Source organism: Saccopteryx bilineata, chromosome 4 (genome assembly GCF_036850765.1).
Source record: "Saccopteryx bilineata isolate mSacBil1 chromosome 4, mSacBil1_pri_phased_curated, whole genome shotgun sequence".
Classification (NCBI taxonomy): domain Eukaryota; kingdom Metazoa; phylum Chordata; class Mammalia; order Chiroptera; family Emballonuridae; genus Saccopteryx; species Saccopteryx bilineata.
In genome coordinates, this window is record NC_089493.1 from 196,120,625 (window position 1) to 196,134,765 (window position 14,141).

At 57.8% G+C, this 14,141-nt stretch overlaps 1 protein-coding gene across 1 annotated transcript; it reads left to right on the forward strand.

The window, feature by feature from the left end:
- The first annotated feature begins 7,662 nt into the window (after positions 1 to 7,662).
- On the forward strand, positions 7,663 to 10,719 carry ACTB (actin beta). Its single transcript, XM_066273440.1, has 6 exons — positions 7,663 to 7,806; positions 8,499 to 8,627; positions 8,795 to 9,034; positions 9,489 to 9,927; positions 10,013 to 10,194; positions 10,301 to 10,719. The coding sequence occupies exons 2-6, from the start codon at positions 8,505 to 8,507 to the stop codon at positions 10,442 to 10,444; spliced, it is 1,128 nt and encodes a 375-aa protein (XP_066129537.1). The 5' UTR covers positions 7,663 to 7,806; positions 8,499 to 8,504; the 3' UTR covers positions 10,445 to 10,719.
- Positions 10,720 to 14,141: the final 3,422 nt, after the last annotated feature.

Sequence of the window (14,141 nt, forward strand, 5' to 3'; positions counted from 1 at the left end):
CAACTTTTTATCTTTATAAAGATTTGGAGATTTGGGTGGCCTCTTGTTTAAAGGGCCTGCACCAGGCTTCTGCTCCCCCTCCCCCTCCTGGCCTGCCCACCACCCATGTGCTCTGCCGGCCCTCTCTGCTGGAAACACCACCGTCCAGAGGGAGGGGAGGGAGGAGGAGGAGGCGGTGGTCACCAGCTCCCCTCCCCCTCCCCGCCCTCCTGGGCCCTGCTCTGTGTGCTGGTGGGAGAGGGAGGAAACAAAGCTGGAGGTGCTCCTGGGCCTGCGGACAGGCACACGACAGGCTCCTGTCCTCTGCTGGGGCCCCCAGCATTCCTGGGACAAAGCGGAGGTATCACAGCCTTCATGCCACAGAGACATGGTCTGTCTGTCTGGCCTAGGTCTTCCCTGTACTTGTTCCGGGCAAGCCCCGTCTGAGCAGTTCTGTTCATTCTTCTGTCCCTTCCCTATAGCACTGCGACATAGGTGAGCCACGTGCCCAAGGCCACCAACCCACCACCAGCTCAGCTGTGTCCTCAGTGGGGGAGACAAAAGAACTGGACACTTATAACCTTGCACCGGCTTCCGCAGTCTCCTTGTGCTGGGAGGCTGCGCTGCACCAGCTGGAGGCCCTGCCCCCCACTCCCCCGGCAGAGAGGACACAGGGGGGCCTGGGGTGCGTCCCCCAACCCGGGCCTGGCTCTCTGAGGGACCTGAAGTCCTTCTGATTCAGGTCGGGGCGCGGATGAGGCCGGGCTGGTTTGGGCCAGGCTGCGGGAGCCCCCTGAGCGGCATGGGCCCACCGAGGTGGTGTTGAGGGCTATCGCCCTTCTTGCCTGGGAGAGAGTGTCCGGTACCCATCCTGGACGGACCAGCTGGCCTCTCCCAGAGGCACACAGAGTCACAGAGTGCAAGCTCAGCCCTCCGGGCCTGGGCTCTGCCTTATCACACGTGCTGTGCCATGTCAGGTGAGCCTCTTGTCGGCTCTGGGCCTTGGTTTCCGCTTCGGTAAGGCGTGAGGTGGTGGCCAGCTTCCAGGGTGACAAGCACCTGAAAGGCCCAGAAGGCCCACCTGGGAGATGCCATCCACACATGGTCTGACCCTGGCGGGCTCAGAGATGCTGAGGCCCGTTCCCAGGACACCCACAGGCTGGGTGACAGCACTGAGTCCCGTGTCATACAGCCTGAAAGCGGCTCAGAGGAAAAAGACCCAAGGGCAGGGAGGATCCTACATTCCCTCTCGGGGAACTCCCTGCTCTGGGGCTCCCCTTCCTCTGGCTTCACTGTGGGCACAGGGCGTTTACCCCTGTCCCATCCCCCTCCTGCCCTGCCTCAGCCCTGTGCACAGGGGGCTTATTGCAGAGCCCTCCCTGAGCCTTGACCAACACCCCTTACCCCAGCTCATCCTTCTGTATTCTGGTACATGTGTCCTCAGGCACATCTATATGCCCCCAATGCTATGGGTCTATGGGTCTCAGGTGACTTAATTAGATAGCCAAAATGACTCCCTAGTGACCCAGGAAATGAGGGCAGGGGGAGCGCTGGCTGCCTCCTCCCAGCCCCAAACTGTGGCCTGTGGGCCGGGGAACCCTCCTCACCTGGCCCATCAAACCCAGGCCAGGGTCTTCTCTGGGCTCGCACAAAACCAGGGTCACATAGAGGGTCCCCTTGTGTCCCCAGCAGCTGACACGGGGCTGGGCCAGGAGGAAGCATCAGGAAGCCCAGGCCATGGGACCTGCCCAGGTTCCTGGCGAGCTCAGTGGCAGCTGAGATTTCTGGCCGAGGAGGGCCTGGTTACAAAGCGACAAGGCTGTGGCCGATCAGGTTTCCACTTGGACGGGCCCCAGGCCCCATGGCCAGAGGAGTGGCACCAGCTGACAAGAGCCCTATGTGTGTGCCTTACGGCCAGGCAGAGCTGTTGGAGAGCGTGCCTCTGCTCCTGCCCACCGGCCACTCTGAGCCTCAGTCTGCCCACCTGGGACATGGGGCTGAGAACAGTGACCACTGAGGCTGGAGGACTCAGGGGGCCACTTTAGGGCATGCGATGACCGGGTCAAGGCTCCCAGCCAGGCCTGGACTCCTCGGTACAGTACATTCTGATAACAGTGTGCTATTAACTGCAGGGTGGCGTTTTCCACTCTCACTGGTCTCAGTTTGCTTGTCTGAGAAATAGGGAGATTCCAGCTTAGCTGGCAGTGAGTTTTCTGTGTGCTGACGCAGGCCGGGCTCTGGTCACAGCAGGTCCTCAGGTGTTCTACCTTCCTTTGTCCTTTCATGGATTGGGGAGGCCAGGCTGTGCCCTGAGGAGGTGGGTGAGCTGGTGACCTCAGTGAGTCAGCCACCCAGAGCGGCTGCTGCCCCGCCCGCCTCCACTTTCCCAATACCTCCCTTCCCCACTGTTCCCCTTTCACTTCCTCGGTGGTCCTCCCCTCCCCCGCCAGAACTCCCCTCCCCCAACTCCCAAGGCAGTTCTGAGCTCAGGGCCAGGCCAGAGAGGGGCAGGGAGAAGGCCGCCCAGCTAAAAAGTGGTTGAGTTCCTAACACTGACCGTGTCGTCCCTGAGTGTCCAGCCCAGGGTCTGGGACTTCAGACCCTGCAATATTGACTGCTGCTGAGTCCCATGGGTGCCCAATGCCCCTCTGCCCCTGTTCCCAGCCCAGGGACCGAGGCCGGAGGCACAGGGTCTGTCTGAAGTGGCCTCCTGTTTGCGTGATTATTGCCGGTGTGCCTGCTGACACAGGGAAGTGTCAGGTCCAGGAGACCCCAGGACCCCTCTTGGCCTGAACTTGGATTTGCTGCTGACAACACCTCACTTGGTCCAACCTCTCACCCTGCCTCTCAGGCCCGTGTGGAAAGTCTGGCTTCCAAGGGCTGCCTGAACCCCTAGGTGACTTTGGGCAGGTCCCCACCTGCTCCAGGCTGGTCGCTGTGGGGCCTGGTGAGGAGTGGACTTCAGGAATCTCCTAGGAGAAGAAAAAAAAAATCTCCTGGAACCACAGTTGTGGGGGAACCCATGAGGCTGAAACGGCCCTGTCCCCCCACAACCCTGTCTGCTGGGAGGGTCTTCAGGCCCCAAGGGGTCCGCTCCTTCCCTGCACCCAGGGTCTGTCTGGGCGCCTTGGTTTCTCATCAGGAGGATGGGGACAAGGAGGGCCCCAGCACGAGGGTCTGGGGAAGGGAGGGCTCGGCTGGTGTGTGTAGGGGGGAAGCCCAGAGCATCTTGTTTTCTTTTTCTAAAAAACTCAAATCAAAGAAGTCAAGCTGGGAACTCCTCAGGAGGGCCAGGGGCCTTTCTCTGAGTGCCCTGGGGAATAGAAGAGAGGAGGTAGTTTTGAAGGATTTTTAAAAACTCTCCCAAGACCTGTCAGAAGTTCCCAGTTTCTCCAGGGCAGGGATCCCCCTTTCTCGGATGACTCCGTCATGGACCAGGAGAGGCCTAGGGCGGGCTGAGCTGCTGACAGCTCTGGGAGGGACTCTGGCTGGAGGCCAGGCCTGGGTGGGGACCAAGGTCCTGGCTGCTGCCCAGGACAGCACACTGGGCCCAGCCTCTCCCTTCTGCCGCAGAGCCTGGCTTCGCGGACTGGCCACCTCCAGGGGGAGAGGGGGCTTCCCTGCTGCCCTCTCAGAAACTCCCTCCTTCCTAAGGAAGCCTGCAGCTTCCCTTCTCAAGCCGCCAGAGCTTCGTCTCGGCTGGCTGTCTTGTCTGAGACCTGTCTCAGCGGTCCTACCTGCTGTGTTCATGGTGTTGCTCAAAGCAGTGTCACGGTGCTGTGCCACTCTGGGAGCGTGCCTGACTGGTTGGTGCTGGCTGGTCAGAGGCAGGAGCGCTATGACCCGGGAGGTTCAGCTCTTGGCTTTGCCCTTGCTATGTGATCCTGCCTGGGTGGCTTTCCCTCCCTGAGCCGGAAAGCTACAGTGTTATGCTAGAGGGAGGAAGTAATGGCAGGCTTCCTAGAGGAGGCAGCCCGAGAGCTGACCCTGAAAGCTGAGGTAGAGTTGAGCAGGAGGTAGAGGAAACAAACCCAAGCCCATCCTCTCCCTTTGTTTTAGAGAGAGAGAGAGAGAAAGGAAGGGAAAGGGAAGCATTTTATTTTTCTTTAGAGAGAGAGGAAGGGAGAGAATGAGAGAGAGAGAGAGAAAGTAATCTGTTCCTGTATGTGCCCTGACCAGGGATCGAACTGGCAACCCAGTGCTTCAGGAGGGTGCTCTAACCCACTGAGCTATCCGGCCAGGGCTAACATTCATTTGCTGTTCTACTCAGCCGTGCATTCATTGGTTGCTTCCTGTGTGTGCCCTGACTAGGAATCGAACCCGCAACCTTGTTGTTTCAGGACAATGCGCTAACCAACGGAGGTAACAGGCTGGGGCCCAGAATTTCCTCTTGAAACAACCCTGGGAGCAGGGAAGGAGCGCAGGAAAAAGAGGCTGATGGAAAGATCAGACTTAGGCCCTCAGGACGCATTACTGTGTGACCAAGTGCTGGTGATGTCCCTCTCTGGGCCTTGGCAGATAAGTGCTGGGGGTGGAGGTGAAGCCCAGGAATTCAGACTTTGGAACAGCCTTTGGACCCAGTCCCTTGGGGCACTCAGGGGACACTTCACCCAGGGAGGGGCAGTGTAAAGCCTGTGGAAGCCTGGACCGAGAGTCCCTGACACACTCTGGGCCTGGGCCAGTCACCGGTCCTGCCGCAGTTTCCACGTCCATGAAAGGAGGGTGTGTTTGCTGGAATGTTCTATCCCCTCATTCACTCAGTCACCCCTCACTGAGCACTTGCTGTGTGTGTGTGGGGAAGGTTTCTCTTCCCTGTCTCAGCCCACCTCTGTCTGATTCTTCCTCTGAAAAATGGAGCTTAGGGGGTCTCTGCCTGGCAGGGGTGGGAGGGGGTGGTGGGGGCAGTGTGGCACTAACCCCCCAGGGCCAGGGCCAGGTGGTCAGTACCGGTTAAGAGGTATTGAGGGAGTGGTCCTTACACTGTAAACGTCCCCTGGCCTGGAGGCCTTTGCTGCAGGGTGGGGGAATTGCAAGAGATAAAAAAATAAAAAGCACCAGAGAGGCAGGTGAAGTGCCCATTGGCTGAGCTCGTGTGGGCTGTGCCTGCCCAGTGACTGCGCCGAAAACTCCCTGCAAGGGCAAAGTTCCCAAGCTGAGAACCTGTTCACTTCCTGGCCCGCCGGTCTCCGCCCCCTTCCTCGCGGCTCCGCTTCCTCTTTTCCTCCTCCCACTTGCTTTTTCTCCTGGGCTCCTCCCCTCCTCCAAGGCTTGTGTCCCCCTCAACCCCCCATCTGCCTTGCCCGAGGGCTGAGGACGCCCGGGCAGTGTCTCATTCAACAGAGCGGGGGGGGGGGGGGGGGGGGGCCCGGGGGTGGGTCCGGTGGGAGGAGATGGATGTGGTGGGAGCTCTGGGAAGGCTCGCTGAGAAGGGACTTCCAGCGCCACTTTCCAGAGGAAGAAACGGGGGTGGGGCTGAGAAGGGGAAGAGAGCCCCCCACAGCAGAGCCGTGGGTGCCCAGTGAGGGGTAACCAAGTGAGAGAAGGGATGGCACATTCAGTCTGGTGGGGGAGCTGGGTTCTGCATGCCATCCCAGCGCGGTGGTCCTGAGTGGGGGGAGGGTTCCTGCTGCAGATGCTTAGGAGCGCCCAGCGAGGAGGGGCGTCCTGGGCTGGGCCTTGAAGAGCACCACACAGTACACGCTGTGGAGGATCAGGAGTGTTCTAGTCTGAGGTCGGCGGGCCGGGCCCCTAGTAGAGGGCGGGGTGGCACAGGAGTCCTGCTTGGGGACCAGATCTGCGCTTCGCCCCATGTAGCTTCCTGGAGCCGCCCACGGCTCCCATCCCTTGCCCCACAGCCCTGCCCCGACCCCAGGCTCAGGGCACGGCCAGGAGCAGCCCTCACCAACAGGCAGCAAAAGGGTCACTTCCCCAGTGTCTGAACTGCAGGGTTGGCAGGTCCCAAGGGTGCTGGCCAGACTCCTGCGACTGAAACACAAGGCCAGGAACAGGGCGGTGTGGCCCTCAGGAGGCAGGAGTGGATGGGCTGGGGACGTCTGTTTAGGGCCAGGGCGGTGGCGGGGAGCTGCGGTGAGATTCTTGGCAGTACTCTGGGAATGCTGGCATGTGGCTCTGAGCCTGTGGGCTCTGCTGTGTGCTAGCCACTCCATCCACCTGGTTGTGGCCTCTGCAACCTTCAAAGAGACCTGCTACCAGCCTATGGGCCAGACCAAGCCACTACTTCCCTGGACACACATTCCACATCCATATATGGACTAACTGGTCACTGGTTTCAACACACACTCAATGAACACCTATTACATGCTGCAAAGCCTTGGGCAGGCTGGAGACAGCTCAGTGGCCCAGCCAGACCACCTTTCCCATTCTCCTTCATGTGAAAACTCACCTTCTCTGAGAAGGTACATGTCCTCTAGGCTGAGACAGATGCCCCTCTGGGGTCCCATGGGCCCTAGGCTTCCATCTGTCACACAGACCACTGTTGGCCACTATCTGCACTATCTGGATACAGGCTCTGCCTTCCAGACTGGGAGTGGGTGATAGTTACTCAGAGCAGGGAACCACCTAGAACAGGGGGGGCCCCAGGTCCTGCTGAGTGTTTGGAGGGACCCAGGGCAATACAAGGCGAGAAAGAGAAGGTATTCTCTGAGGGGATCTGACCTGTAGCTACTGTCCCTGCTGCACCCCTCTGCCACTCATGTCTGCCTCACTGAGTGTCCTTCCCCAGGCCTTGGGGACCTCCAGATGGCCCAGAAGCTGTGGCTACACAGGACAGGGATGGATGGTGGGCTCCAGAGTTGTGCTGAGCAGTGCTGCCTGCCTGAGCCCAGCAGGGCTTAGTAGTTTGCCTGGGTCAGCAGCTAATGGCCGGGACTGGCCTTGGCTGGGTGTGACCAGGCGGCCCTCAGAGGCAGCCTGGCTCCATGGGAACAGTCTGAATGCCCTACAGAGCCCACCCTTCCCTGAGCCTGCAGCAGGGGAGCCCTGGAGTCCTCTTCACAGGCACCTTCCAGCCACTGACCGCAGGCGCCTGCCCTAGCCACCGTGGTCCCCGTTAAGTGCCTACAAGTCCCCGACACCCTCATACCACACCGTATTCCTCAGCCTGTCTGGGTAGTAACGGCTCCGACTCAGTAAGTCGTGCACCCCCAGCCAGAGCGCCCGCCCCCACCCCACCCGGGCTTTCTGGGCAGTTGAGCTATTGTGACCCCTTGACCACCCCATCGCCCACAACAACGACTTTATTTTAATTAAGCATGCACCCACAGCAACCAGGGACCCTCGCATCTGTGTTGCCCCTTGTGCCAACGGGGGAGCTCACTGTTCCAGTGACATCCACACCCAGAGGGTCCCGGGGTGGGGGACACGGGAGACAGGGAGGCCGGGGGGCAGGCTTGGCCACGCGGGGCCGGACTAAGCGCTGCCTGGCAGGGATACGGTCCACCGCGCGCACCCCCGACCCCCGGGGCCCAGCACCCTGGGGCGGCCAACAGCCAAACTCTCGGCCTCCTCCTCTTCCTCAATCTCGCTCTCGCTCTCTCCCAGTACATCTCTTTTTTTTTTTTTTTCAAAAGGAGGGGAGAGGGGGTGAAAAAATGCTGCACTGTGCGGCGAGGCCGGTGAGTGAGCGGCGCGGGGCCAATCAGCGCCCGCCGTTCCGAAAGTTGCCTTTTATGGCTCGAGCGGCCACCGCGCCGCCCTATAAAACCCGGCGGCGCGACGCGCAGCCACTGCCGGGACCACGTCCATCCGCCAGCACAGGCCTCTGTCTTTCGCCGCTCCTCCGCCTTCGCCGGTCTACGCCGCTTCCAGGTAAGGCTTTGCGCCGGCCGGGCCCGCTGGTCGGCGCCTGGCTCTCGCCTCCCCGCACCGAGCAGGCGGCGCCCCCCGACCCTACCCCGTGGACGGTGCTTGGGTGTCGGGAATGGGCTTTTTTTATGCCCTTGTTTCTCGGGCCCGGGCAGCGCTGCACCCGAACCGTACTCCTAGGGTGTAGCCGATGATTTAGGGCGGTCCCGGGCCTTCGTCCGAGGGGATAGTTAAAGCTGCGGGGAGGCCGAGTGGCCGGGTGGGTGCGGTGGGGCCGCACCGGCCGGGTGGGGGCTGGGGACAAGTCTGCGCGTGCGCGCTAGGGCCGGGCGGCACGGCCGGGACGAGGGCGGGCCGGCCGGCCGGAAGGGGTGGGGTTGCCGCGGAGTGTAAGCGCCTGCGCACACTTATCCGCGCCGTGGGCCCCTGTGGGTGTGGTCTGCGCGCCGGCCGGCTCTTTTTCGGACGGGGCTGGGGCGGAGCCGAGAGGCCTGGCTTCCTGCCGCGCGCCGCGGGGCCGCCTCTCACTAGCGTTTGCCTTTTATGGTAATAATGCGGCCGGCTGGGCTTCCTTTGTCCCCAATCCGGGCGCGCGCTGGCGCCCCCTGGCGACTCGCAGGCGCTGCGCGCCGGAAGTGGGCAGGGCGGGGGCGGCCCCACCCGACCCAGGCTTATGGCGCCCGCTCTCTCCGCAGCTCGCCATGGATGACGATATTGCTGCACTTGTGGTCGACAACGGCTCCGGCATGTGCAAGGCCGGCTTCGCGGGGGATGATGCCCCCAGGGCCGTCTTCCCTTCCATCGTGGGGCGCCCCCGACACCAGGTAGGGCGCCAGCCTCGGGTCTGAGTTTGCGGCTGGTGCCTGCTCTTGGAAGCAGGCGGAGGGATAAGGTCCAGCTCTCCCACAAGGGAGGTCTTTGGCCGGGTTTCTGGTTGGGGGTCGGTGGAACTGTCTCCCATACTGAGGGCGCTTTGCTGCTCCTTCTGCAGGGCGTGATGGTGGGCATGGGCCAGAAGGACTCCTACGTGGGCGACGAGGCCCAGAGCAAGAGAGGCATCCTGACCCTCAAGTACCCCATTGAGCACGGCATCGTCACTAACTGGGACGACATGGAGAAGATCTGGCATCACACTTTTTACAATGAGCTGCGTGTGGCCCCTGAGGAGCACCCCGTCCTGCTCACGGAGGCTCCCCTGAACCCCAAGGCCAACCGTGAGAAAATGACCCAGGTCAGTAAACCTGTTGGACTTTTCCTGGGCGGCCACCCTGTCCTTTTCTTTCTGGCCCTTCTGTGCCACACCCTTTCTCACTTATTCTTTCTTCTGCCGTTCTCCTAGGACTTTCTTCTCTGACCTGAGTCTTCTTTGGAACTGCAGGTTCTATTTGCTTTTTCCCTAGATGGAATCTTTTCCTCGTGTTTGCTTTTTTGACTAGGCGTTTAAAGTATACAGTTCTGTGGGTGTAGGTACTAACACTGGTTTGTGTGACTAAGCCAATGAGGCTGGTATAAAGTGGCCTTGGAGTGTGTATTCAGTAGGTGCACAGTAGGTCTGGAGTGAACCCCCATTCTGGGTTCCTCAGCACTCTTAGCCGTGTTCCTTGCACTCTGCATGTCCCCAGTCTGGCTTGACTGCCTGCCCCTGGTGGCTTCCTGAGTGTGACGTGGCCCGTTTCTCCTTGCAGATCATGTTTGAGACCTTTAACACCCCAGCCATGTACGTGGCCATCCAGGCTGTGCTGTCCTTGTACGCCTCTGGCCGTACTACTGGCATTGTGATGGACTCCGGCGATGGAGTCACCCACACTGTGCCCATCTATGAGGGGTACGCCCTCCCCCATGCCATCCTGCGTCTGGACCTGGCTGGCCGGGACCTGACGGACTACCTCATGAAGATTCTCACAGAGCGTGGCTACAGCTTCACCACCACAGCCGAGCGGGAGATCGTGCGTGACATCAAGGAGAAGCTGTGCTACGTCGCCCTGGATTTCGAGCAGGAGATGGCCACTGCAGCCTCCAGCTCCTCGCTGGAGAAGAGCTACGAGCTGCCCGATGGGCAGGTCATCACCATTGGCAACGAGCGGTTCCGCTGCCCCGAGGCCCTCTTCCAGCCTTCCTTCCTGGGTGAGTAGGGCCCCCTCCATGCTCCACACAAGGGCCACTCTTGTGGCCACGCTAGAAGCTAAGTTTGGCCTTCATTCCTTTTCAGGCATGGAATCCTGTGGCATCCACGAAACTACCTTCAATTCTATCATGAAGTGTGATGTCGACATCCGTAAGGACCTCTATGCCAACACAGTGCTGTCTGGTGGCACCACCATGTACCCAGGAATCGCTGACCGAATGCAGAAGGAGATCACTGCCCTGGCTCCCAGCACGATGAAGATCAAGGTGAGTTTCCTGAGCACGGGCCTGGTCACATGGGGAGTCACAGTCCTGGCCCTGGTGGGACAAGCCACTGGGGGTCCTTGTGCTAACTCTCCCACTCTCTCCCCAGATCATTGCGCCCCCTGAGCGCAAGTACTCCGTGTGGATCGGCGGCTCCATCCTGGCCTCGCTGTCCACCTTCCAGCAGATGTGGATCAGCAAGCAGGAATATGACGAGTCCGGCCCCTCCATCGTCCACCGCAAATGCTTCTAGGCGGACTGTTACTTAGTTGGTTACACCCTTTCTTGACAAAAACCTAACTTGCGCAGAAAACGAGATGAGATTGGCATGGCTTTATTTGTTTTTTTGGTTTTTTTCTTTTTTTTGGCGCTTGACTCAGGATTTAAAAACTGGAACGGTGAAGGTGACAGCAGTCTGTTGGAGCGAGCATCCCCAAAGTTCTACAATGTGGCCGAGGACTTTGATTGTACATTTTTTTTAATAGTCATTCCAAATACCGTGAGATGCATTATTACAGGAAGTCCCTTGCCTGCCCAAAAGCCGCCCACTTCTCCCTGAGAAGGGCCAGTCCTCGCCCGAGTCCACATGGGGAGGGTGATAGTATTGCTTTTGTGTAAATTATGTAATCCAAATTTTTTAATCTTCGCCTTAATACTTGTTCTTTTTTATTTTATTTTATTTTGGTCAGCCATTATGGCTCTTTTTTGTCCCCAACATGAGATGTATGAAGGCTTTTGGTCCCCCTGGGAGTGGGTTGAGGTGTGGAGGCAGCCAGGGCTTACCTGTACACTGACTTGAGACCAGTTCAATAAAGTGCACAACACCTTAAAGAAACGTGGCTTTGTGTGGATGAGCTTTGGGCAACGGTGCAGCTGGCAAGCAGGGTGGAAGCCAGGCCATCCCTACCTGCAGGGGAGGGCGGAGGTGCTCTAAAGCTGACACGGGAGTCTTAGGGTGGGGACTCTTAGGAGTGAAGGATTCTGGATTCTGAAAGGAATTCCCTGGCCTGGCTCTTCCACCTGTCCTCTGAGTACCTCCTACTTGCTAGGTTCTGAAGTACACACACATGGCTCCCAAGAGTTCGTCCATTCCAGGAATCTCACACCTTGGGATCTTGGAGAGGGGGTAGTGTTGGGGGGAGGGGTGGGCTCCTTTGTTCCACCTGTGAGTGGGGGTTCTCAGGATTTCTACCTGAGCTTGGTGTCTTTGGAAAGGGGAGCCATGGCAGCTCTTAGACTATACACATTCCAGGGGCCTGGACCTCAGCCTGAGAACAGGGTCACAACCCTTGACTGCCAGCTCTTCTGGCATGCTCCCTGCACAGCCAAGGAATGGACTTCCCAGTAGTGTGCAGGACAGTGGTACCCTGTGCCAGGGCTGAGGGTGAGGGTGGCAGGTGGCAGAGATGGTTCTAGTTGGCTCTGAGGGTGGCAGGATTCGGCCTTTAGCTGGAGGGTGGATGCCTTCCTAGGTTAGCCAGTTCTGTCCTGGTCTAGTTTCAAGACCCTGCAGGGGAGGCTCCTGGCGGGGGTCAGCACCTGACTGCTGGGCTGGCTCCAAGTCACCTGCTCCTGAAGATGGCCAAGTCTGGCGTACACTTCCTTCTGCGGGTAGCTGCTGCTGGCACCAGCAGAACATGGAGGAGGCAAAGGGTGAGCCCCCCCCAGTCCCATTTCTCCAGAGGGAGTGAGCACAATTGGATCCCCATCAATTCAGATTTGAGGTTTGAGAGGTGGGGAGCAACTTTTCATGAATTCTTAGAGGAGCACTGTGGCCTTGGGTCATCTTACAAAGGGAGAGTGGACACTTGCCAGTTGTAACAGTAATTTTACTATTAGTGTAAGGTCATCTTGGGAAGAAAACTGTTCTAAGACCTGATGGCTTCAACACCAAACGGGAAAATGCAGTGTCCCTTAGCTCAGTGGTCCCCAACCTTTTTTGGGCCACGGACCGGTTTAATGACAAAATATTTTTGCAGACCGACCTTTAGGGTGGGGTGGATAAATTTATCACGTGACCAAGACAAGTATCAAGAGTGAGTCTTAGAAGGATGTAACAGAGGGAATCTGGTTATTTTTTAAAAATAAAACATTGTTCAGACTTAAATATAAATAAAACGGAAATAATGTTATTTATTCTTTCTCTGCGGACCGGTACCAAATGGCCCACGGACCGGTACTGGTCTGTGGTTGGGGGTTGGGAACCACTGCCTTAGCTCACCTGGTCTAGTTCCTAAAACATCACAGCAAGTACCCATGGGCCACAGCCACTGGCCCAGAAGAGGGGAGAGCTGAGTGCCCAGGACGCTTTTGTGGCTCTGTGCAGTCTTAGGGGCCCGCAATGCAGGGTCTGTGAAAGGAAGCCCCTCCTGGGCCAGTTCTAGCCCTTCTGGGCTAATCAGGAGTGTTGGTGCTGCACCCTGGGCTCTGGGAACTACAAGTTTTGAACTTGGGCCCTTTATTCCACGAACATTGATTGAGGGCCCACATTGGCCCACATTCTGGGTCTGGGGCTACTGAGATGGCCTGGACAGGGACCCTGCCCGGGAAGAGGGGACAGTCTGGAAGAAAAGGCCCTCCCTTCGCCTTTCTTTCTTTCCTCCAACCACTATTTATTTTATTTTCTTTATAGGAGTGGGGAGAAGCGGGAAGCATCAACTCTTTGTAGTAGTTGCTTCTGTATGTGCCTTGACCTGGCAAACCCAGGGTTTTGAATCAGCAGGAGAGACAGTAAATTGGTCAGCAAACAAAATATATAATTATTGCCTGATCCGTGGTGGCGCAATGGGTAAAGTGTCGACCTGGAATGCTGAGGTCGCTGGTTCAAAAACCCTGGGCTTGCCTAGTCAAGGCACATATGGGAGTTGATGCTTTCTGCTCCTCCCCCTTTCTCTCTCTCTCTCTCAAATAAATAAATAGAATCTAAAAAACAAAATATATAATTATTTGTGATCATGTAAAGGAAGAGTCCAGTGGCTGCGTGGGAGAAAGAAGACAGGATCATAGTGGTGGGTGGAGCTGGTCATCGTGTCAATTGTGATGGAGTCACGGGTGCAGGCATACATTAATAAAATGGGAAAAAGTTGAATACAGGTGAAGCCCTGGCTGGAGTAGCTCAGTTGGTTAGAGTGTAATTCTGATATGCCAAGGTTGCAGGTTCGAACCCAGGTCAGGGCACATACAATGAATACATAAATAAGTGGAACAGGCCTGACCTGTGGTGGCACAGTGGATCAAGTGTCGACCTGGAACGTTAAGGTCGCCGGTTCAAAACCCCAGGCTTGCTTTCTGCTCCTTCCCTCCCCCTTCTCTCTAAAATGAATAAATTAAGTAAGTAGAACAACAAATTAATGTTTGTCTCTCCCTTTCTCTAAAATCAATAATAATAATAATAAAAAACAGAAAAGAAAGCAATCATCACTTTGCCTTTTTTGAACAACAGAAAAGTAGTAAAGGATCATAAACCCAGATGACCAGTGAGGAGGGAGCATCGCTAGGGCAGGAGGCTTCCTGTGGCAAGGATTCCTGAGCTGGCCTAGGAGGCCTGGCAGTCATCTAGGCGGGTGAGGGTTGCACACGCGTGTCTGAGAGAGGCTTGGGTTGACTGGGCACAGAGTTCCAGGGGCGAGACACCATCCTCAGAGAAGAACGGGAGGGTGGTTGGTGCCAGACGCCAGCAGAATTCATGTCACTGTCCACGTGCAAACCTGAGACATGGGAACATCAGTAACAATTGGAGGGGTGGTTGCAAGCAGGTGCACACCAATCTTTTCCTTGGAAAAAGCTCTGGAAGTGCAGCTGAGACACACATTTGACCTTGAGAGTCCTTCAGGCCCCGCTCCCTCCCTCCGGGGCCTGCAGCTGGGCTGGCCATCTGATGTTGGCTTGGAGCAAAGGCCCAGCATCATCCCAGGCTAAGCAAGAGGATGCTATGTCCTCTCACCACACGT

What these genes read in the sequence shown, in the direction of transcription:
- ACTB (XM_066273440.1), top strand. Translation starts at nt 8,505, where the DNA reads ATGGATGACGATATTGCTGCACTTGTGGTCGACAACGGCTCCGGCATG. An exon ending in ACCGTGAGAAAATGACCCAG is followed by an intron (nt 9,035 to 9,488) that starts GTCAGTAAACCT and finishes TTCTCCTTGCAG; the next exon opens with ATCATGTTTGAGACCTTTAA. An exon ending in CTTCCAGCCTTCCTTCCTGG is followed by an intron (nt 9,928 to 10,012) that starts GTGAGTAGGGCC and finishes ATTCCTTTTCAG; the next exon opens with GCATGGAATCCTGTGGCATC.